The sequence below is a fragment of the Phragmites australis genome, chromosome 1 (genome assembly GCF_958298935.1).
Source record: "Phragmites australis chromosome 1, lpPhrAust1.1, whole genome shotgun sequence".
Taxonomy (NCBI): domain Eukaryota; kingdom Viridiplantae; phylum Streptophyta; class Magnoliopsida; order Poales; family Poaceae; genus Phragmites; species Phragmites australis.
In genome coordinates, this window is record NC_084921.1 from 8,092,035 (window position 1) to 8,116,336 (window position 24,302).

Genomic DNA, 24,302 nt, shown 5'->3' on the forward strand with positions numbered 1-24,302 from the left:
TGTCATTACGGAGTCTCGTTGTCCTACGCCATTTGTAATTGGGCCCATGTTTCTTCATGAAACATCCATATATCTCGAAACCATAGACCTCATGGTTCCATATGTTGAATAGGGCTTCCTTCTTAAAATAGTCAGAGGCGTACATTTGAGTCCTCATTCCCGTCACAACACACGCTACAATCACATGTGAGCGTGGCTTCTGCAGTAGCTTTGGCTTGCAGCAGGTGCAAACACACATGTCATTGAAGATGGTGCACTCTTGGATAACTCTCTCACACTTGCCCCCTGCTTCCTTTGTCCACACATAGAACTTTGTATCTATGCTATGCAGTTCCTATGATCTTCACCCAATGCATCTTTGTATTCTTCGTCTTTTCTTCTATGTACTTAGTCATCTTCATTCCATAAATCAGATGAGCATCATAAAACGTCATGTGAGCTATTGAATAGCGCTCCCTAAAATACTTGCACATCCCTTGAAGTATGAACTCTACAATCTTACAAGCGGCAATCCCCTCACACCTTTTATCACCCAGTTGTAAACTTCTACTAAATTTGTAGTTATAATGTTGTACCTAGCCTCATTTGTATAGTAGAGCAGAGCCCACTTCTCCTTCGGCTCATTCTCAATCCACAAGCTAAATGACATGGTAGATGACCCGGCCATATGAATTATGCCAGCTTCATTGTCTGTTGGTAGGGACTCAAGAGGTATTGGTTCATCCTCCGGTCCCCTCATGGGCCTCCCTGCATGCTCATATGTTTGCTTCTTTGTTAGCTCATCCAGTGTCTTTCAAAGAGCATCAAACTTCCGCTACTGGTTCTGACCACACAACCTCTTGAGCATGCTCATGAGGCTCTTGTTCTTGAATTGGCAAAAGAAGTTCGCACCCAAATGACTCATGCACCACATACTCTACAAATCTGGCCACACAGGTCCCATCATACCATCGTTCTTTCTATTTTGCAGATTCTGAATTACAGCGAGCATCTCAGCATACACTGTGCAGAAACCAATACCAACTGCTTGTGTTCTCACTCTCCACAAATGCAAAAGCCAACGGTAGAACTTGGTTGTTCCCATGAACTCTAATAGCAGTCAGGATCTATCCCTTGTATGTGCCGGTAAGGAAAGTGTCATCGATGCACAGGATAGGCTGACAATGGTGAAAGCTTTGATACATGTTCCTAATGCGAATAAGCATCGCTTCAGGACATACTTGCTAAGTTTGGATAAAAATGCATACTTATCAATGTCGTAATACGTCTCCGGATTTCTTCGAGCAATAGTCTGCATCAAATGTGGCAAATTGTCATATGACGCTTTGTAGGTCCTAAACCTCATCTCAGTTGCCTTTCTCTTCACCTTCCATACATTGTTGTAGCTGATAGTGTACTTGTACCCCTCCTCAATTTACCTGATTATGAACCCTGGTTAGTAGTTCATGTTGTTCACAATATTGGCGTACATCATATTGGCAACAAAGGTTGAGGTGATATTCATGTGGCTAGGCTCAAGTTCATCCATCATACAAGTGTGGTCGATCACAATCGACATCTCTTAATACTCAACTCACTTCCCTTGAAGCTGTGCACCTACCAAGGGCAACTCTCCTTCACGTATTTCACATCATATTCCTTCTTTCTTGACTTGACAATATAAAACTGTTATCGAAGCGATGTCGCCCATTAAGTTACAACATCCTTTATGACATAATTGGTAGGATACCTAGCACCCTCGATCACCTTATTCTACATATACTCCCAGGGCACCTGATTCCCCTCATTCACTACAAAGGTTGTTAAAGTTAGAATTGTTCTAGTCCGTGGGAACATGAGCATCATCCTCATCATCCAACATATCATACTTAAGAGATTCGTCGGCCTCAACATGATCCCGCTCCATCTGTTCAATTAGAGAATTGATTTGTTTCCCTCGTCTGTCTCACTGGTCGGTCCAGTCGGATAATCTGATGAATGTGAACCATCCGAATCAACATCCTAATCATACTCTTCCTCATCATCCTCCTCCTCCACGTACCCCACTCTGCATCTCCCCAACTGCCTCATTATTCCTCCATTGGATAAGCAACATATGAGACCAACCTCTGTGCATAACATCATGCAGGTACCTCCTCTAGACTTCATTTTCCCTGAGCGGGTACACCTCCCAATACATATCATCTCTCATATTGTTACCCACAATGCTAATAGTCATCTCTTGAACCTCGAGGTCCATTTTGAAACGCTGCGTCAGCCAAGCGTACAAATGTCTAACACTTTTGTGCATAAGTCTGGAGATACCCTTGTCTATTGACTGAAATACGGATAGTATTACCTCTTTCGGACCATATAATATTTCACTATCCCCATAAAAAATTATAAACTGTCACTGATCCAACATATCTGCCAATTATCGACATAAAACCCTAACATTATTATGATAGAGCATAAAAAATATGTAAAACTATATCTACAATAATGCAACATTCATTAAAAACATGACCCACCAGCTAATCTATATTGCAATAAAATATCCCCAGGTTGCTACATCAAACACATCTAAATCCTACATTCACTACCTTAGTTATGCCTACACTATATCTAATACTTAATATATGTCTAAATACTATATCTAATTACTAAAATATGCGTACAAACTGGATCTAGTTGCTAAACTATATCTAACCTTAATTCAAAACCTAGATCTACATTCTAACTTACGTCTAGTAACTATCGTACCGGGTTTTAAAAAAATCCTAGATATATCATCTAACCTATGTCAAAACCTACCACTACTGGATATCCTACCGGATTTATAAAAAATGGATAAAAAAATATACCTCATTCCTTAGGTAGGGATTCACCTCCGATTTCCCCTCCCCTCCTCCCCTCTCCCTCTCCCTCTCTTAGTTGCGCTCGGTGCAAATGTGGTGCTGATGTCGGCCGGGCTGACATGCATGATTTTTATACCCAAAAGGTGTCGTTCGAATAGTGGCAACACATTTTGGATGGGCCCGCCGACATTTCTCGCACGAAGATCTCACCCGATCACTGGACGACAATAAGGTGTCACCTGGTGAACGGAAGATACGTGGCCACACAACATTTTTTATTTCATGACCTACGGGCCCCATAAGGTGTCGCCCATTCACAGGGTGTGATCTTGCTCTCGTCCGATGAACAGGTGACGGTAGGCTATTGTTGCAATTTTTTGATACCGCCGTATAATTTTGCAAATAGTTTTAAAAATATTAAAATTTTCAATAAATTGCTATATCCTCCAAAAGAAATTAGTACATATTTGCTAAAAAATGGTTATGTATACTTCCGAGCAAAGTTTCTTTAGACCCCTGATAAATTGCTATTATGGCTACTTTGTCTTCTCAAAGAGAAATATTGCTGGAAAGAAAATTATATGTGTAAGCTAATAGTTTAGGAGTCTCCGATGATGTATCTCCTCTTATAAATTTCTGTTGAGCAAAAGAAATGTTTATCTCGCAAGTTGCAACCATTGGGAACCGTTTTGTTGAGTGTTTTATATACTTGCAGGTAGATGATACACTGGCATATCTTATGACATCTCTTTGTTAGCTTCAAAGCAACATGGCTTAAAATAAGGACCATTTTCATACATGCTCCATTTTTTCCCCTAACAAGTTGTAGCATGTACAGCTAAGGCCCAATCGGTATTTTGGCAAACATATCTTTGCAAAGTTAGAATACAGCTCTTTACTCCCCTAATAATAATATATGCCCTCTATAACCTGTGTGCCGTCTGGTTAGTACCCCACAGAGTCGCACATATAATACACCAACCAACTGTAGGATATAAAATGTCGAAGGGAAATGCGAGAACATATTTATTGTCATAATTTTTTTGTGTGCTACCATGCTGCTCTTTCATCAGAAGATTATATATATTTATGGTTTGACAGAATTGACGCAGAATCAATCTGTCGTGCTGCAAATTTTCAAATCTAAACTCGATCTATGTGTTCAGACAAAATAAAAAAATTGCAGGAAAAAGTTATAGAATAAAAAAGGTAAAGAAGATAAAGATTGTATCCATTTATATTTGCATTTTCTCTCTGTACATAAGAAAAATTTTAGTTGACCTTTTTTGCAGAAGTGCTAGATTATACCAACTTTTTAAAGCATACCCATTACCATCATTTTCCAGGAACTCCTTCCATTTTCATATTTTTGGCAACGTTGAATTTACTATTAAAAATTGGAACTCTAACAATTTCTGAATTGTTCGGTTACGATGAATGAAAGTTGTATCATTATTTTTGTTATGCAACATACTTCAGTAATATTGCATACTTTTATGTATTAGCAAATTTATTATTTTAAAAAAGCGGTCAAAGTTCACATGGTAAAATCAACGATGTCAGGTAAACGAACGGAGGGAGTAAATTAGCACATGGCACCAAACGACAGTAAAAATATACGTTACGGGGAGACACGATCAAAGAAATTATAGCTCAAAGCAAAAGCTAATATCATGTAAGAAAATGTAAGGCCTCGCAATAGTTGAATTGTTTACCACAAAATTCCTAAGTTCCAAACAAGGCACAGAGGTGGCAAATTCTCTCTCGTTGTAATCTATGCTTTATATGGGAAAAACCCCAAACAGCACCATAAGACGCACACTCAATTTCTTATTTTCCTAGCACAAAATTGACAATAATTTTGCCAGCATTGTATGCGTAAACAAAAAAAATGGCTTTACAAAAAAAAGGCAAAGAGAAAAAGAATAGCTGGAAGCTAGCTACTGCACACTCGAGAGCCAGCTCAAGCTAGCTGCCGCCTTCCTAACACCAGCGAAATCAGAGCTGCTCACTTCTGCGGTTCCCGGTCAACCGACCGCCGCGTCATGGAACCTCCTCTATGGTGTCCAGCACCGGCTTCCACGACCGGTGCCGCGTCAGCCCTGCGGCACCGCTCGACTTGCTGACGCCAGCGGCGGCACGTTCATGTTGATCAGCGCCGAGATCGGTGGCCTCGAGCAGGCCGAGCATCGGATAGACCCTGGCGCCATCGTTGCAGCTGTCTCTCGCCGGCCTGCTCGTGCTCCGGTCATGGTCGCGTCCTCGAGCGGTGGTGATCCTCTTCCACGACGACGCAGCGGCTGTGGCGGCGTGGAATCCGGAGAGCGCGGCCATCTCCTCGTCGGTGAGCACGGAATAGAGCATGTCCATGGGCAGGAGGAAGTACGCGTGGCGCGGCTGGAGGAGCTCGTCGGCGGCCACGCCCGGCACGCGGCAGCCGACGGCGAGGCGGCCGGAGTCGCAGACGAACTGGCCCGGGTGGTCGAGCATGAGCTCGGACGCGCGCACCGGACGCGCCAGCCGTGTGACCGTGCCGTCCACGTGGATGACTTTGGTCGTCGCCGACGCCGAGGACGAGCAGCCGCCCCCAGAGGGCAGCGGTATGCACGACGGCGTGTTCCCCATAATTCACTCAGTCAGAGACCAGAGGGATACTGAGAGAGAGCGAGAAAGAGGAGAGAGAGAGAAGGGGATGCTTAGAGTGAGAGGGAGATGGTGGTGCTGGTGCATGTATACGACGCAGCAGCAGGACAGGGTGGAAGAAAGAGTGGAGCGGCGCATGCATGGGAGAGGACAAGCAAATAATTAGACTCTAAGCAGCGGTCTCTATCTAGTAGATAATTTAAATTTAACATCTATAATACTATTACAACATCACATAATATTATTATAATATTCTTTATTTTTATCTCTAGCGTCTATTATATTTTCTACCTTTTATTACTTTTCTTTTTTTAATCCACACTACATGAACAGTGATAGAAGAAAAAAGAATACCTCAAATGAGAGGTTAGGAGCACCAAAACCACGACAGGTTATTCATCACTTACAAAAATTAAATTCTTTTATAGATCTCTACTTCCAGTTTTACATCAAATTATAAAATTATAGATTATAATAAAATAATTTAAATTACTATTTTTAATTTAAAATAGAAATAAGATAGTTCACCTAAGCTACCCTCTATATACCCACGAATCAATTCTACGAATTCCTAAAGTTAATACCAGCTCCCGAAACTCTTGCAAACACTTAATCCACGGCCTTGCGTTGTGGGTACGTGGCAGCGAGAGGACGCGAGACAGCTAATCCGCTCGGACAAAAGGGAGCTGATTCAGTGGAGCGCCAAGCTAAGCATGCATGCATCTGGACCATCTCGGTGGGATGTCACTGTATCCGCTTCTCTAGCCTGGCATATGTTAATTGTTAATCCGTTCTTGATTAAGCTGGGTGTCACAGGCTCAGCTGAACGCTAGCTGCTAATCAAATAAATCGCTTTCTTGCAGGCTGCTGCTTAAAATATGAGCATGCATAGCCTGACAAAGTCGGGCCGGCACCAACGACCGCTTTGCACTCCCGTGTTAGCTAGCTAGCGATTGTTGAGCTGGAGGCCACAAACTGATCGGCAAAAGTTTCATAACAAGAAGGATTTTTCGGTTCAACGAAAAATGTTAAGCAGAGATTAATGCAGAACCCATAAATCCATTGCCTCGAATCGGGATCGCAAGAACAGCTAGGGGTAGCTGCAAATTTTGCAGAGGCAGCACAGGAGAAATAGCATGTTGCAGCCTCGATCGGTCAGCACAAGTTCAAGAATTTCCACAAAGTTTTCGTTTCGAAGAACAGTTCACAATCTAATCACGATTACAAAGACTCATGTTCCTCACTCTGACTTTTGCAGTGGACCGTGGAGTTTGTATATAATAATATCAACACGATAAAAGCGGTCGTTCGAGCTGAAGACCTAACTAATTCCAGTTCGCTGGAGAGCATAAACAATAGCTTAATCGACACATTGTTTTTCTTTATTGTTATCTTGCTCTAGGCAGATGACTAAACAAAAGGAGTATATCATTTGCAGGGGAACGAATGCGACAAATCCAGCTTGCATGCGACCTACTGAAAATCCGAGGATTGTGGCGTTTGGCCCCATATATTCCCCAATCTCTGCTATCTGTGTTGGCGACGACAATCAAGGAGCTGGAATCTTATTAGAAGTTTTATTCTTTCTTTCTTTCTTCAACACTGCGAATGGTTAGCTCACATTTGTCCGGTCGATCTATAGAGCTCAAGTACTGCATGTGTCCCCTCCAAAGATGAACATTTTTGCACGAAAGAAGCTACTTTTATATAGTACTAGTAGTAACATTCAAGTAACCATTTTTTTTAAGTGCAAGACGGATATGCACACACTCACACATATATACCGTACTTAGTTCACACCGACCCACGTGAGTGGTTCAAGTAACCATTGAATTAGAAGAGTAGTTTTTCCCATGAAAAAAAAAAAGAAATGGCCATAGGAAGTCAATTCCATGTTTAACTTTTCCCCCTCAATTTTTTTGTTTTTAGCGAAGAAGCCTAATGCATGTGCAGCATGTTAAAAACAACACTCTATCGTCACATTTCGGTAGCAAGCTGGAGAAGATGATGCACGTACAATGTGTAATTTCCGTGCTAGTGAAGGATGCCTCAGAAGTTTTTCGAGACAATTTTAGACATATTCCATGTCGAATCGGCATAGTGGCGCTGTGGAGGTCATGTTAATTAGATTCCTATAAAGCATAATCAACGAGCGTTTTTGGGGCGAGGTTTTGTAATTTCCTGTTCTTTAACCCTAATAACATGCGTTACCTTCTACTTGTCTTGTTGAAATCACCTTTTTTTTTTTCAATTTTTCACCCTAAAACACAGATAAACACTTCGTCACAAGGAAGACAAACAATACAAGTATTTTCGTAATATAAGCACTTAACTACCATTGTGATTATAATAATTGCTAACATATAACTAGCGAAAACAATGGTAAAACATGTTTATTATGGATAGTGTCCATGTCACAAAAGATATCTAAAAAGATAGAGGTAGTATTAGGGCTTATTTGTTTTAGTTTCAGATCGTGAGACCAATTTATTCTGCAGAATTTGTAGAAGCTTATTTTCTTTTTCTTTTTCTTTTTTGCTTTTGAGATTAGAATTCATAATTAAAATAAAAAACAAACAGGGTCTCTGAACTAATCAAAAAATTGTTGGACAGGATACAATATGATGACGATCTTTTGTGGCCTTCTAGTTCCATTGGCAAGGCCTACTCGAGCTTGGGCCACACTTTTCACTACCCAATTCCTATTTTTTTACTTTTTATTTTTTAATATAAATAATTACAAAAATATATCCCTATAGAAATATGCATCTATCACCCTCTTAAAGAGTTGTAGCGTTTTCAGAAGGCGATAAGCATGCCACGGTGGCACGGGTAGCCCTTACCGCTCTCTCATAGGGCTGTTATGTCCACGCCGCCCTTACTGCCCCCATGAGATGGCTGTTAGACATTGCCGCTATAGGAGGGGGCGGTTAGCCTAGTTTATTTTTATAAAAATAATAAAAATTCTAGAAATTATTTAAGATAAAAATAACAAAAATCATAAAAATATTTAAGTGAATATAGAATAAATACATGTAAATGAAATGATTAAACCACATTGAATGTAAGATAGAATGTGTATATGAGATGAATACATGAAATTTAAACATTACTAATGACATGTAGGCTACATCTAATATACATACATGCCTTAGGTAATAGATTAAAAATGAGAAAACCACCTTGAATTCAACAAGTATAACAATTAGTAGCATAAATATTACGGACGAAATGGCCCTTGAAGTTGTATGTGTCTTATCTCCCGATCCATCCAATGGTAATCATATTCTGGGGATTTTGGTCTACATGGTGCCAGTGTATACAAAAAATAATCAAAGTTAGGATTCTAGTCATCTACCCCATCGTCAGAGAATTCACAACGTTGTGAAGTTCTCTGAGTAGTAAGCATGAAGTCATCATCATCGTAACCAACCCATTCGGTTGTGGCAGAAGTGGTAGAAGCACGTTCTCTTGTGGTGGTTGTTGAATGACCACCTCTTTCATGACGTCTCGAATCATCGGCTCTTTCATAGTGACGTGGATGTCTCGAATGACCATATCCGCATCTCTAGTTATGTATGGGTAGGCAGCTATCATCGAAGAGCAGATGCAACTCTAAAAATTTTTCGATAAGTTTGTTCAGCAACTCTTCATCGTGAGGGAATACATAGTATATAAAAAGAGCATAAAAAAATATAAACGTGCCTTAGAAGTGTATCCTAATAAATAACAGGGACATGTAATAACGATGAACATACCTTAATGCGCTCCTCGTACTACTGATGGTGCATAAATATGGTATGCGCTCGCTTGTTAAAACACTTTGCTATATTGGCTAGTTCACACACTCTGATATATCTCTGAAGACACTTTAACAAGTGGGTCTTGAGGTCCATAAAGGTCATAGAGCTTACCGTTCATCATCATTCCTCCATGGTGAAATAGGGACAACATGTCATGGTCTACCATTTTGACAACACTTTGTTCAGATTCTTCTCCTTGAACACATCGTCACATTTTGCTTAGGTCTTCTTCAGAGTCTATAGGGCTATCATTGAGAATTTGGATGTTCATGACATCTACTTGAGAAGCCAGCAATGGTTTGGTATTAGGTATCACATGCTAGTAGTGTTCCAAAAAACTACGATGTCATGGCCTTCTCGTTGCCTCGGTCTCCCATTTCATAAGTAGAGACCGATGGTTTACATACCAAGTGTATATGAAATTTGGAGATAGTGCATGCATTGGATGCCTTCCTGTAGTGAGCGGTCACTGGACTCTGAGTAGTTGGCAGCGTGCGATCACATTGCTCTGAAAAGGTGGTGGTGAGAGGTTTCGTCAATCTAAAAGGCTAATAGCGAGGTATCATATCTCTATGTAAAGGTGGCAGCGAGAGGTGACGTCACTCTAAAAAGCTAGTAGCGTGCGGTCACATGAGATTAAGAAATGCACATGGTAAGTAGTAACGTCTAAACATGTAATATATAGAAAGTAGACATGTACGAATATGTAAGACTAGACGTGTTGTATATGCTCTTTGTTATATAGCTGACAAAGGCAGATCATCGGAGGGAGATAAGAAAATAGAGCAGATGACTAGTTTGCGAATCGAAGATGCATCATGAAACAAACATCTAAGTTACAAAAGCAAAGATAAACTCCTGTTGATGTCTCCCCGTTGCCGTTTGCTGTTCCCACCATCATGGTCTTATCGCCGCACGTTGGTTCGCCCTCATGTGGCCCCTAGAGTAGGTTAGGTTGTTCGTGGAAAAACCTGCCTAGTAGGCCTCATAGCGATCATGAGTGTTGAGGCCTCCTTCTGAGTCTGTTGTGTCGGTAGTGGAGCACTAAACAACTGGGACTGCGTGACGACATCGTTGTCCGGTGTGCTCCTGAAGAAGTCCCTCACGATGTTGAACGCAGAATCCAAGCTCATCTTTTTGACTCAAATATGATGACTATGATGTTGCTACCATCATCCATGCATAATCACTCGAGGGCCTGCGAACGGATGAATTTGTTAGATACGGTAAATGTGAAAAGAAATGTATTAGTAAAAATGCAATGTTGTACCTGTATGGTATGTAGGTGCAGCTGTAAATGGTCATGCCTGATTGCCGAAGTAGGGTGCGGACATTGGAGGTGTAGATGCAGACATCCCGACTTCATCACCGTTGTAACTTATAGACAGATGATTATATTAGATATACTATTGAATATATTTAATGATGTAGTATTTTGGCGCCCATTACCTAAGAGGCCTACGAACGATGAAGATGTCGGCGTTGGCCATGGTCTAGGTCTTTGTGCTGTTAAGTTTGTAGGTGCACCTAACATATTTTTTTAAATAAATGCATAAGTAAGAAAAGAATATCTCTAACCGATGTGCGTATGAATAAGGCATACCTATTGTTACTAGCCCCAGAGGGCGTGGTCGACGGGACGGTGTGGATGCCAGCCCCAGTGAGGTCGTTGCACATCAGACCTCCTGGATGACTTTGTGTTGACCTTACTGGACCTAGAAGGGGCATCGACAACCTCTGCGGTGGATCAACATGACGTAAGCATCAAGGCCCGCTGGGTCTTGTCAAAAACCTATTTGACAAATCCCGCTACATCTGCCGCACTAAGATGCATCCCTTTCCTGAGGCGTCCCATAGCTCCAGCTGCGTCCTTATTGATTCGTATATGATATCGGGCTATTAAAACAAATGTGATTCTCAGTTTATAGCAGTTCATATGAGATTATATGTTAACAAAAATGATAAGTTACTTAAACATATCACTAATGTAGCATCCTCATCCCAATGGCCCAGGCAGGCCTTCATAGTCGAAGCGACGTGTAGCCAGACAATATATGTGGTGTAGGTGACTCGTGTACGTACACACGCGACGTACCACCGTAGGTACTCCTTGTAGCCTGGGTCGGCAAAACGATGAGGCTCGTCGCTAACATCCTCAAGATCATGGGCCCACGTTGAGACGTATGGCGTAAGTGATGTGCCCAGAGGTTGCCACCCGGTTGGCTTTACATGAATACCTACGGTTCAACCACGTTAGATAGACTATAAATGATACGAATGCTATACATTATATATTTGATTTTACTTACCTGAGAACGTGGGACTGAATGATGCGAATGTTGATGAGAGGGAACACCAGGAAGCGTTCGAACTGACTCATCATGCGGTGGGGTGAGTACTGAATGTTCAAGATGTCGTCTAGAGAAGGGGTGATTAGGTGTTCCTAAAAATTAAAACTTTGCAGCGGATTAACACAATCCGTAACTTCTGGGTTCAATCTGGAACTTCCGGGTACCAAAAGTTTTCAGTTCAACCCAGACTTTTCGGATGTAGAGAACAAAATCAAAATATAAGTACGTGGATCTAGTTGATTCTAAGTGTTACCACATGTTACTAGAGATGTAGTAGGACCTTTCCATAAGTCATCTGGAGTCATAATCACACAAACACATAGATTGGGGTAAATCGCCCAAAAATCAACTAGAGTAAGAATGAACACAAGTAAGCAAGGAGACAAGAATTTGTTTCCCGAAGTTCAGACCCCTCCAATGAGGTTCCTACATCTCCATTGAGAAGCTCTAAAGAGTCGGGTCTCTCTTAACTCTTTTCCTCACCAAGCGATCACTTAGATCAAGCTTGGGCTTACTCAAGTATCCTCTTCCCTTGTGGAGGTAAAGATGAACCTTCACAAATGTTCTTATGGCGCACCACACACTTGGGTGCTCACAAGCGACGCCTAGCCGTCTAGGAGCTCCAAGCTCCAAGAGTAACAAGTGTGGAACGATCGGCTTGACGACAAACTCAAGTGCTCAAATAATGGTAATGTAGCTCACTAGCACTCAATCTCAATCTCTCAACCTAACTCTCAAATTCTTGTAAGAAATAAAGCCAAAGGGAGTGAGGAGACCTATTAAATGGATTTGAAAGCTTTTGTCTCGTTGTAGGTTAGCAGCAAGTGAAAAGAGGGGGTGAGGGGTATTTATACCCAACCCCCAAAAACTAGCCGTTATGCACCTTTCTGGCTTAACCCGAAACTTTCGGGTTGGTACGAGATTTAGCAATCGAGAACTCAGGTCAGAAAAAATCTAGAGGTTCCGGCTAGCAGGAACTTCTAGGTCAACCCAGAACTTCTGGGTTGGTTTGAAAAACCAAACCGAGCACCCTGCTTGGAGCCTTACCCGAAGGTTCCAGCTACCCAGAACTTCCGGGTTGCACCCGGAACTTTTGGGTACACAGGGCAACTTAGGCAACCCGTTCTTTGCGGGGTGTTATGTTTCACATCCCCAAAAATTAATCATGTAATTAAACATTCTTATTCACCATCATGTTGGGTTTTTACGCATTTGAATATTAAGTTGAGTTAAACATGTTTCAAAAGTATGTGGACATAGTTTAGAGCTTGTTAGAAAAACCCTTAGTGCCTTGGAGTTGGAGAGGTATGCAAAGAGGGGAGGCTTAGGAAAATTCAGTAAAGAATCCCACTCGGGTCGGTCGGTCGATATTGTGGGTTGTGGAGCTAGTTCAGCCCACTAGGACACGACCCTTTGGTGGTGGGCTGGCCTAGCAGGTCGGTTGCTACCGGGCCGAACAACGACCTGATTTGGTCAGCCACGGTAGCAGGCCAGGGTAGCCTAGAGCGCGTGGGTGCACGGGCACGATGGGCAAGCGAGCGTGATGGGCGAGCAGAGCAATGAAGGGGGGGGGACGATTGCGAGCAATTACGGTGTAGCCGCGCCGATGATCTTGTCGGAATCATGTTCCCACTAGAGTTCTGCGACGAGATGCTAACACTGTTCACCTATGTGCTACAAGGAACTTGGTTAGGGGTTCACTGAAGGTAAGCCATGATCGGAGCAACGCTGGATGACAACCGAAGAAGGCGGCAGTGGTGCAAAACTCGGACAACACCTTCCCTATTCTACGCGCGATCTACCTACAAGGAAAAGGAGCTTAGAGCTCCTGGGCTACATGGCATGATGGTCGGACCACACCTAGAGGGTATACGCATGTCGACGGTGACCATAGCGCGATGACAGAGGGGAAAAACACTTTGTTGTACACGACAGTGCGAAGAGAGAGCACTAGGACGTCGACATGTTAGCTAGGAGGTTACGCAAGGGGACGGGGATGCTCACCGAGCTCAAAAATGGTGAGAAGCTGGACGACGGTCGGTGATGCAATGGAGCAACCCGGTTTCTGGTGCGGGCATGCTCACGTCGGGCTTCTAGGTAATGGATGGTGGCAGAGGAACAGTGGTGACCTCCTGGTGCTCTTCGACAGCTCACGGGAATGGAACGACGACGGCAATGTCGCAGCGGCGAGGAATGGCAGTGCGACGGTGCTGTGGTGGCGGCTAGGTGGGAAAACAACGAAGGTCAGGCTACCCTATTTATATAGGGGGATGGATGAGCAGAGAGGCGATGCGATGCACTATGCTATCCATGGTGAACAGAACAACGACGGTGATCTTTTCTGTGGCATGGAGGCTCTACGCCGGCCATGCGTATGCTTGGGAGCAGAAGTCACACGACGTCGGGCGCTCGAGCGGCGTGCTGCAAGGGTAGAGAGAGGGGAGAGAGAGTGGGCAAGTTGCCGGTGCATTCAATGCGGGGAGGTGGTGATATTTCCCCATGGGGGGATGACGGCTATCACGGTGGAGGACAACACGATGGTGGTGCGTTGGAGGAGGGAGACAGCTCGGGCGGGTGAGCAGGCGGATGGGCGGCATGTGGATGGCTACGTGCGCGTGGGTGCATGCGGCAGGCGCGCGTCGAGTGGGCTACGCAACGTGGTTGTTGGGCCGAGCACAAGGAGAACGGGGAAGGGAAGCCGGGCCAATGGGTTGGTTTGCCGAACCATGCAAGGAGAGAGGGAGAAAAGATTAGGCGCGAGGAGAAAAAGAAAAATGGGGAAAAAAGAAAAGAGTTTTGAGACAAATTCAAAAGAGAGATTTGAATTTGGATTTGAGTTAGGTCTTGCCATAAATTCAAATGGGAATATTTGATTTATGAGATGGGAGTAAAACTCTAAGATTTGGAAGATTATTTGGATAAAAAATATTTGAATTCAAATTGGATTTAAGCTGAATGGAATCTAAGAATATATTTGAAATTAAGAGACATTCAATCTCAAATCTCCACTTAAAGAACCATAAAAATAATAAACCAAATGTACATGAATCAATTAATGTTAGGAGAAGTTTAAAAATTAAAGTAGTGCATTTTAGAATACATAGCCAATTTAATATATATGAATATATACATACTAGTGTATATATATATTCATATACATATTTCCTTGATTTATTTGGTTTAATTAATTATAATTTTTTTAATTTGGAGTAAAATTTACTATTAATTAACATGCTAAAACTCATGATATTACACTATGTTCCTACGTACCCGACGCCGTCACCACATCGAGCCTGTGGTGTGCCCATCCTCCTGAATGGTACGGGGAGTGGTCCACAATGGGTCGGTTGATCATGAACTCGTTGTACGACCACAACTACAACAGGAGTGAGCACCCAACAAATGTGGTTAGTGGCTCCTTTTTCGTGCACGTGTCGCATAAGGCCCGATTTGTCGCCGCTAGGACTGCGGAGGTCTAGCTGAACTGGGGGACATCATCGGGCTCCGCATATGCGATCCCCCTCGTGTAGGGAAGAAGGGTCATCAACACCATGCGGCCTTGGTTGCTGGTGAACATAACACAGCCGGACAACCAAATCAGGTAGTACTCCAGGTGCCTCGCGACTGAGTACGAACCAGCGTCCAGGTGGATGTATGCAGGTTTGAAGTAATGTAAATCTGGATGAGTAAAATATCTTGGAAATCGTAAAATAAATAGGAAGATAAATTGCAAGGTACCTATAATCGGATGATCCACTTCTTCGTGGGCCAACACGGATTCAATAGGAACTCAGGCATGTAGGCGGGTGCATCGTCCTTCCATTGAACAGCGCCGAACCACACAAGCATGATGTTGATCCAGTCTATATCCACGTTGGCGACTCCAACGGTGGCTCCAACGCAAGGTAAACCTAACAAGTAGGCTACATCCTGCAACGTCGGAGCCATCTCGCCGCATGAGAGTTGGAAAGTATGGGTCTCAGGCCTCCACCAGTCGACCAGTGCAGCGATCAGTGAGCAGTCAAAATAGAATCACCTCGCGGCTACCTCAGGGTTCTCTGCCACTCAGGCCTCCACCAAATAACACAACGGTAGGAGTCTAGTTGCTGCCAACATGTATCAGTGAATATAGAACATGCAACAAATAAATAATCAGAACTATACGTAGATAATTTGCGACATATCGGTGCTTCCAATGATCGTCGATCATAAGTAGCTCCCCAAGGCCACGTGATCGGAAAACTCCTAACTCGGTCTGTTGAACGGCGAACAAGAAGCTGTGATGCTTCTTGTCCACTGCAAGGTCAAGAAGCTCGAGGGTCGGTGGGTGTGCCATATCTCTATTGAAAACAAATATAAATAATTTGTACCATACATATACACACAGTTACATGAACATTGTATAACATACATGTACCCACAGTTACATGAATAGATTACATATACACATAGTTACGTGAATAGCGTATACTATACATGTACACACAATTACATGAACATATTATAACATATAGGTATACAATCAAATATAAATGTAAGGTCTAAATACAACGTACATAGGTTAGGTGAAAACCTCACAAATATAACATCCAGATACGATAAACACATTCACACTTGACCATCGTTATGACCCCATCTACATAACACGTGCGTTTCTCAAGCAGTTCTTGTATGTGTGACCAGTTTCATCGCACTTGCTGCATTGCTTCACCCTTGGACCTGCCTCGGATTCATCCATATCATTCTGAATCTGTTGAGTTTGTCAACATCCTAGTGTGTACTTCATCTTCTCAAAGTCTGGCCCATAGATTCGCGAGGGACCTGGATCACTTATAAACGTATCAACAATATCGTAGCCATAAAACTCATGGTTTCATGTGTTCAGTATCTAATCGTTCATAAAGTAGCAGCAAACATATTGTCGGGTAGCATATTGAACTCCCCACATGTAGCTATGACGTGTGTGCACAACATATGTAGCAATTGTGGCTTCTGGCACGAACAGACGTATGTTCCATTCCTAAGCACGCACTTTTGCACATGACGCTCGCGTCTGCCACTCCTACGACCTTTATCCCGACACAAGATATTGAACCTGTGCTCGCAGTTCCTTCCTGATTTGTGCGGTGCATATATGCCTTCTTTGTGGCTTTCTTCATTACTCACATAACATTTATCCATACAGCATATAGTTATCTGCCATTGCCTTAGAAGCAGATGTGTAGCGATCAATGAAACATCTGCAAGTTTCATACAGAATACCTTCAACAATTCCAACAAGAGGGAGGGATCTCATACCCCGCATAACCCAATTGTAGACTTTAGCAAGATTAGTTGTCATTATCTTATACCTTGCCCTTCCAGTATCGTACATCAAAGCCCATTTCTCTCTTAGCTCATTTCATATCCATTGCGAGAAGTTCCTAACAGATGACCCTAACCTCCTTATAATCTGGGGAGTATTTATTGGGATGGGTCAAAAGCAACCGACTCATCTTCGGTGTCTGCTACCTCAGTTGACTACTTCATGGTTAGTTTGTCTAACCTTGCCCATAGTGCGTTGAACTTTCTCTGTTAGTTTTAGCCACACAATTTCTTGAAAAGATTTATCAAGTGCTTGTTTTTTAATTGTCTTTAAAAGTCTACACCCATATGCCTCATGCACCACTGCTCTTCAAGTCGGGTCACTTTGCTGTTACACACCGTCTAACATTGTCGTATTGCATATCCAGCAAAGCCTGCAACAGCCCTACATGTCTATCATTAATCAAAAATACATCAAGCGGGTCTAGAACAATAGCATGCTTCACTCGCTCAAGGAACCAATACTAGCTATTCTCATTCTCGCTCTCCACAAAGGTAAACCCCAGTGGCATGACTTGGTTGTTCCCATCTACCCTAATTGCAGACAGTCTATCCTTTATAATTCCTAGTGAGGAATGTCTCGTCCAAGCAAATAATAGGTCAACAGTGCCTAAATGCCTTGATGGTTGCCGCAAATGCAAAGAAAAGCAGGCTGTAATACTCGCATTCCAGACACTTCACTCAAGGGGCAATGCTTGATGTCAAAGTAACTTCTAGGGTTTCTTACACATATTGTGACTAGTTGACGTGGTAAGTTATCATATGATGCTTTGTATGATCCAAACCTCATCTCAATAGCTTTTTGTTTTGCCCTTCATGCCTTAGCGTAGCTTATTGTGTACTGAAATATTTCCTCAATAACACAGATTATTGATCGTGGCTCATACTTTCGGTTGCGCACAATCTCTCTGTACATAACATTGGCAACAAAAGCATATGATATATTCTAGTGGAAGAACTATATCTTTTCAATGTGACAGTTATGCTCCCTAACTATTGAGCATTCACAGTGGTCAACCTATTTCCCCCTAAATGCGTGCACCCGTCACGAATAATCAGACACCAAACACTTGGCATCGTACTCTCTCTTGTTTGACTTCACAACTTTGAACTGCCTCCAAAGAGAACACGATAAGTATTTCACTGCATCAATAACAACCTCCTTATTATAGTACATAGCACCCTGGGACACCTCGTTCTAATAATATTCACATTGTGTTCGATGACCCTCACTGACCACTAGCTTTGAAAAATCCTGATTCCTTCACTCTGCAGGAACATGAGCACTTTTCTCCTCGTTGTATGAATCCTCATCGACTATGGCTTCCTCGAGTTTCTGATCCTCCCTCTCTATCTCTTCAATTATGCTAGAGATATGCTCCCCCTCATGTCTACACCCCTCGGTTGCAACTCTTGCATATCCCCAACGTCCTGCTTGTCTCCCACATTTGTTGAGTTTGTTTCATCCACCACTGCCTAACTTGTTCAGGCTATTGTTTCCCCAACGTTTATCTCTGTTGGATCCTTCTAGTACGCTTTAACTAGCAGCATAAGAGGGAGATCACGTTCACATGCTATATCTAAGTACCTCTTCCAAGTAGATGTCACATTAATAGGGATGAGCTCCCCATAGTACCCTTGAGTAGAATGGCTTAGCACAACTCTCAGCTTAAGCTCATGGTGCTGAGGATTCAGTTGAAAATGGCGCATCAACCACTTGTACACAATGGTCCTCTCATTGGCTGTACTAAGTCCCTTGATGACATGCTGAAATTACCAGAACCAATGATCATTTAACAATACGTTTAGTTCACTATAATAAATATTGCTCCCAAGCAAACTTAAATTAATTAAACCCCGTCTACTTAATAAATTTATAATTATTTATAATTATTACTTATATCACTATTTTATAGAATCTAAATAATCAAAACTACCACACTCTAAATATAACTATACCCAATTCTTCGTTCCCATACTATAAAGCACGAGTTTCTCAAAAATATTTCTCACCCAACAATTATCTACCCAAATCAATTTAATAGCGTTGGATCTGTTGCACAATTTTTATCCAACAGCATGCATGGATGGTGGCCCCACCTGTCCATGCCCGTCCAAGTGCGGGCACGCCTAGGATTCAAGAGAACGCTTGTGTTTGGCCTCCGAGGTCGCCACTACGCGCACCAGCCCCATTTCTACCCACCCGCCGATACCCGCTTCTTGCCTCCATCGCCGCCGCCGTTGGCTCCACCTCCCTCTGCCGCTCTCGACCCCGTCACCTCCCTCTCTGCCTCCCTCCGTCGATCTCAATCGGCCACCTCCCTCTCCGTCATCCCTGGCCCCGCACCCTCATCCCCACACCACACCTCCTCCTCAAATCCTCAGATCCACCACCTCCTCTTCACCCTCACGCCGCGCCGCGCTGTGCCTCCACACCACACCCCATCCCACCCTGGATCCAGATCCGCCACCACCACAACTACCTCCTCCACCACCGTGAGGACTAGTAGGACGATGGCGACAGCATGGGGTTGGACCATGGTGGGGTCGAGGCCACCTCAGCAAGGAATCTGCTAGTATGGGGTGCCTACCGCTCGGGCCCTTGCTTGCTCCGACTACCTCCACCGCCATAGTGAGGGGTAGGTGGCGGATGTGTCCAGTGTGGCCCCTACCATGGAGGTGGTAAGGAGGCGGAGGACGCGGAGGTGCTGTGCTTGGGAGTCGCCATGGATAGTCATCACGGTGGACTTCGCCCTTTCAGATCCGGCGAATCTGCCTCCAGATGCGCCTTCGACATGGGAGGGGGATGGTTGGAGCTGAGTACTACAGCTCACCAAGCTCCACAACACCAATCGCCGAGCCCTCCCACATAGGATGCACAACAACCTCTAAGGTCCCCATGGTGGGCACACTCCTCTTTGTCGATCTACCTCGGGGCTAGGTACACCAGGTTGAACTCCCCCCTATCTATTTTGTTTGGAATTTTAGACGAACTTGTATTGCTAGGACTTGTGTTCTTGGAATGTGAGAACACATGAGCAGAGGGTGCAACTTGATTGCTAGCAATGTTAGGGCAAGGTATGGCAGAGTGGAAACTGGATTGTTAAAAATATCTAATCAGAGATTTTGATGGATTCTTGTTGTCCTAGCACAGTTTAATTTGCGCAATTTTATTCCTACTTCTACAATTAAGAGCTTTAACTGCTAGTGCTTGTGCTTGAAGAGAAGGGAAGGTACTTCAGGGCCACCCTCACTCGACACACTTCGACATAGTGAGGATGGGTAAGGCGACGACTGGATCCTAGGAAGCTCGTTGCCCTCTCCATCCCATTGTCTGCGCAGCTGTAAGTGCTCTAGACTCCGGTGCATGGCGCTTGCCTCTCAACCTGTGACACGGTGATGACCTTCCCCCATCTCATCAGCTTGCACCTGCGAACTTCATGGATCTAGGTTTCCTCTATGTTCCTATCTACCATTTTGTCTTAATTTGACTATGAATTCAGAGATATTTGGCACTCTTCCATCCGTCTCCCATGGGTGGTTTAAATGAATGATCCCATGGAGGTACAATATATTTTTGCGTATGTTTTCTTAACTGAGATTGGCTTGAATTGCTATCATATTCTCTAATACAAAAAAAGACATAGGTATCAGGCTAAGCTTGTCCATGTATGTAATACGAATTTCTTAGGTAGTCAGATTTTTATGGCACTTTATTTATGTTTAACATTCTGAAGTAGATACTATTCTATAACTTTCTTTAAAAGGAAGAGAAGAAATAGATGTAGCCCCATTCTATTTTATTTAGTATTAATCTTTCGTATCAAAATTTTCATATTGAATGAACTGTGTTCTATATACTAACAACCTCCATTCCATGCAGTAAGTGACCACAGCCAGGGAGCTGTTGGAGCAGCTGGGAGTAGAAACTATACTAGAAGGGATATCAAGGTGTGTTTTCTTCAATGATGTAGTGTTGAAAGCTTTTTTTGGAATGTTGATATAATGATATGCCAGCCATCTGTGACCCAGCCAATGTTTGTTGAGGATCCATTCCAATGCAGTATGTGACCACAACCAGGGAGCTATTGGAGTAGCTATGAGCAGAAACTGCACCAGAAGAGATATCATGGTGTGTTTTCTTCAATAGCGTAGTGTTGAAAGCTTTTTTCGGAAATACTGATATAGTGATATGCCGACCATCTGAGACCCATCCAATGTTTGTTGAGGATCCATAATTTTTTGAGAAAAAAAAGGCGAAAACCAGCTGCCATATGACAGCATCAAACAAAAACATCAAAATTCTAAAGTGAAATGTAAAACTGTTAAACATAAATTTCAACATTGATCTTGTTGTGTCATTTTGCATTAATGTAAAATCTTGAAGTCTGTATGAGGAGTACCAACTGCTAATGAAAGAATAACTTTGCTGCTATTTGTCTTTGGCTGACAGTGTGTTTCAATATTTTGTTAAGCCTTTTTAATGTCTTTACATTCTGATTACACAAGAATGCCCCCCCCCCCCCCCCAAAAAAAAATACCAAGAATGAGGATTGAGAAACTCATGATCTTTCTTTTACATATAAGTGCTACACTAACCTAGCTTCCATAGAAGTCTTTCTTCTTTATCCTTTTGTATGTAGGGTTACAATATATACCCTTTTGTTGTGCTAATAGAAGTGACACATCAACATGGAATTTCATTTTTACCGATGTTGATGTGTTGCAATAGATATTGTAAAGTTGTTTTTATGAATCTTTTTCGGTAATGTGAACTTGTGAAAGCAAGGGTTAAATCTTATTTCTAGCTAACCTACTGGCTAAATTAGTCCACTGTTTCCTTCATATTGAAATATTGTATCGTAAAAGGCAACATTACTTTTGGGCTCTTAGATGCTTACATGATGCATTCATATGATGTTTATGAGAAAAAAAACTTTAACCAGAACTCTATAGAATCTGAAGTAGTTCACCCAACTACCATACATTAAGCAACTGACTTCTTTTCTCTTGGTGAGAGCTAATAATAAACTATGTTGGCATCTTTGTTCAAGCATCAGCTGTAGTATTGCTTAAAGTTAGCTAGGGAGCAATGTCATCTAGTTGTTTAATTTTCATGAAAATATAGCACTACAGTTGTTGGGTACAGCTATATGACCGAGTCAAAAGTCTAAACTGGAGTGCATGCATGGAATCATAATATCTCATAGAAAACATGGATAATTTATATCTGAGATTTTATTCCTATTTACTGGTGAATGTTGATAATCTTTTCACCACCCCTGCGGTCCGTTGTCTTGTGGTTAGTTTTTTTTGAGAAATTACATACATACAACACATGCACGCGACCCCCCGGTGCAACACCCGCGTACGCTCAAAATTCATACATGGGCGGGTGGGCCGTTGCCACCCACACCCCATCACGGCCTTGAATCCGAGTCGTCACGGTAATGCTCGGGAGTTTTGCTACCCGGGCCAGGAGTCGTTCACGTCTTGTGGTTAGTTAGGTTTGGAGTTTTTGGCAGAATGTTGCACACCTATCTACATCTGTGCTGTTGTTGCAGCTTTTTCCCCCTTGGTCGTAATGCGCTGAGTGAAGTTATTGTATTATGTTTCTGGTGGTTTTGACTTTTGCATACATTTGGCTTGAATCTGTTAATGGAATCTGAAAACCTATTCTTGCTCATCTTGTACACTGCAAAATTGAAATTTCACCAAAATGTTTGAAAATTTTCAGCATACAGAGGATCTAATCTGGGTGCTACGGTACATGGTAATAAGCAACTGGAGGTTAGGCATTTGCAAGGAAGCTATACTGCTTAGTCTGGCCATCAGCTGCTTCATAATCACATCTCCCATCAGGTCAGTTGTTGGAAGGGCTGCTTTTGTCTCCTCCTCCTCCTTCTTTCTGAGCTACTGTAGTGCCCTGCATACTGCATCCATACATCTATGCTTATCCTGAAAAGGCTGAAGATTATTATGGAAAATTGTTTCATGAAAAACATGAATTTCTGGCTATTTGCTGATTGGTTGCGTAACTATGTATTAGCTGAAAGTTTGAGTAGTCTTGAGGCAATACTTGCCTACTGATGATCATCTACGACATGATCTATGATAACACTTTGTAACGCATCTCCACTATATTAGTCAGTAGTGTTTATATTTATGTTAGCATTGCCATTTAAAATTGAGGACACGAAAAAGAAAAACCAAACTAATATGGAGAAATAGTGTAAGAAAAAAATGAGAATGCCTACATTAGTCACTCAGATCTAATCAGAAACTAAATTCCTATGTGTCTTGGATTGTCTTGGATTGCACCATCAGGATCCTACAGGTACCACGTTAGTGGGGACGTGATGTACCAGAGTACATCTTCGACGAGAAAAGTAATTGGAATTGGTGGTCGCGCTCCATTTAGTGATCAGACAAATACAATAGGCAATGCTAATGAATGTATACCGCATGTTGTATTATATGCGGGTTGTTGTAGCATATGTGTCATTGCTTCGCTCCATAGTATATTTTATGATGAAGCTATATGATGACAATCACTCGCTGTTTATCAATGTTTGTGTTAGATGTTATAGGCAATGAGTATTTCGATAAGGCTGAGCATAGGCGGCAAAAGGATAGGAAAAGGTTTGCTAAGATGTTCGATTAGGATAAAGAGAACATCCGTGCTAGAAAGCGTATATATCAGTGACAATATAGGGATAGAAAGAAAGTACTGGTTCTGTGTATCGATGAGCATGTCTCATCACCATCTACAACGTCTGCGACAATATCTTGTGTAATAAATGACAACTTTTGATTATTTATATTTTTTAAAATTAGCTATCATCAATGTTTTTATAAAATCAATTGCACGCTGGTAATTATATAATATCTTGTAACTTCAGATGAACATGGGGAGAACGTTCTGAACCAGATCATGTGTAAAAGGAAGCATGGGATGGCAACATACTAGTAATGGATTTAACCTTTTTTGGTTGTCGTAGCTGTTTTGCATTTCGCCCATGTAGGAAGCAGGTAATATATAATTCCTCACAGGAGCATCGTGAGTCAGAATGAAATGGACATTGACTTGGAGGATATAACAATGTAGGAACCACATAGTCTATAATTCTTATACACATTGTTTTATTTTAAATACATGACTTTCATATAATATATTGGATGTAAAATACATCTACATACATGTATAAAAATTGCGCGTGTGATTACTAGTGCAGAACAAGGGTCCCAATTCCTTCGTTCCCCCGTCTGCAGAACAAGGGCCTCACGCTCTCACGTTTTGATCA

General features: G+C 42.4%; 1 protein-coding gene across 1 annotated transcript; it reads right to left on the minus strand.

The window, feature by feature from the left end:
* Positions 1–4,594: 4,594 nt before the first annotated feature.
* Positions 4,595–5,522, minus strand: LOC133887438 (uncharacterized). The gene has a single exon (XM_062327398.1). The coding sequence runs from the start codon at positions 5,460–5,462 to the stop codon at positions 4,881–4,883; it is 582 nt and encodes a 193-aa protein (XP_062183382.1). The 5' UTR covers positions 5,463–5,522; the 3' UTR covers positions 4,595–4,880.
* Between the last annotated feature and the right edge of the window lie 18,780 nt (positions 5,523–24,302).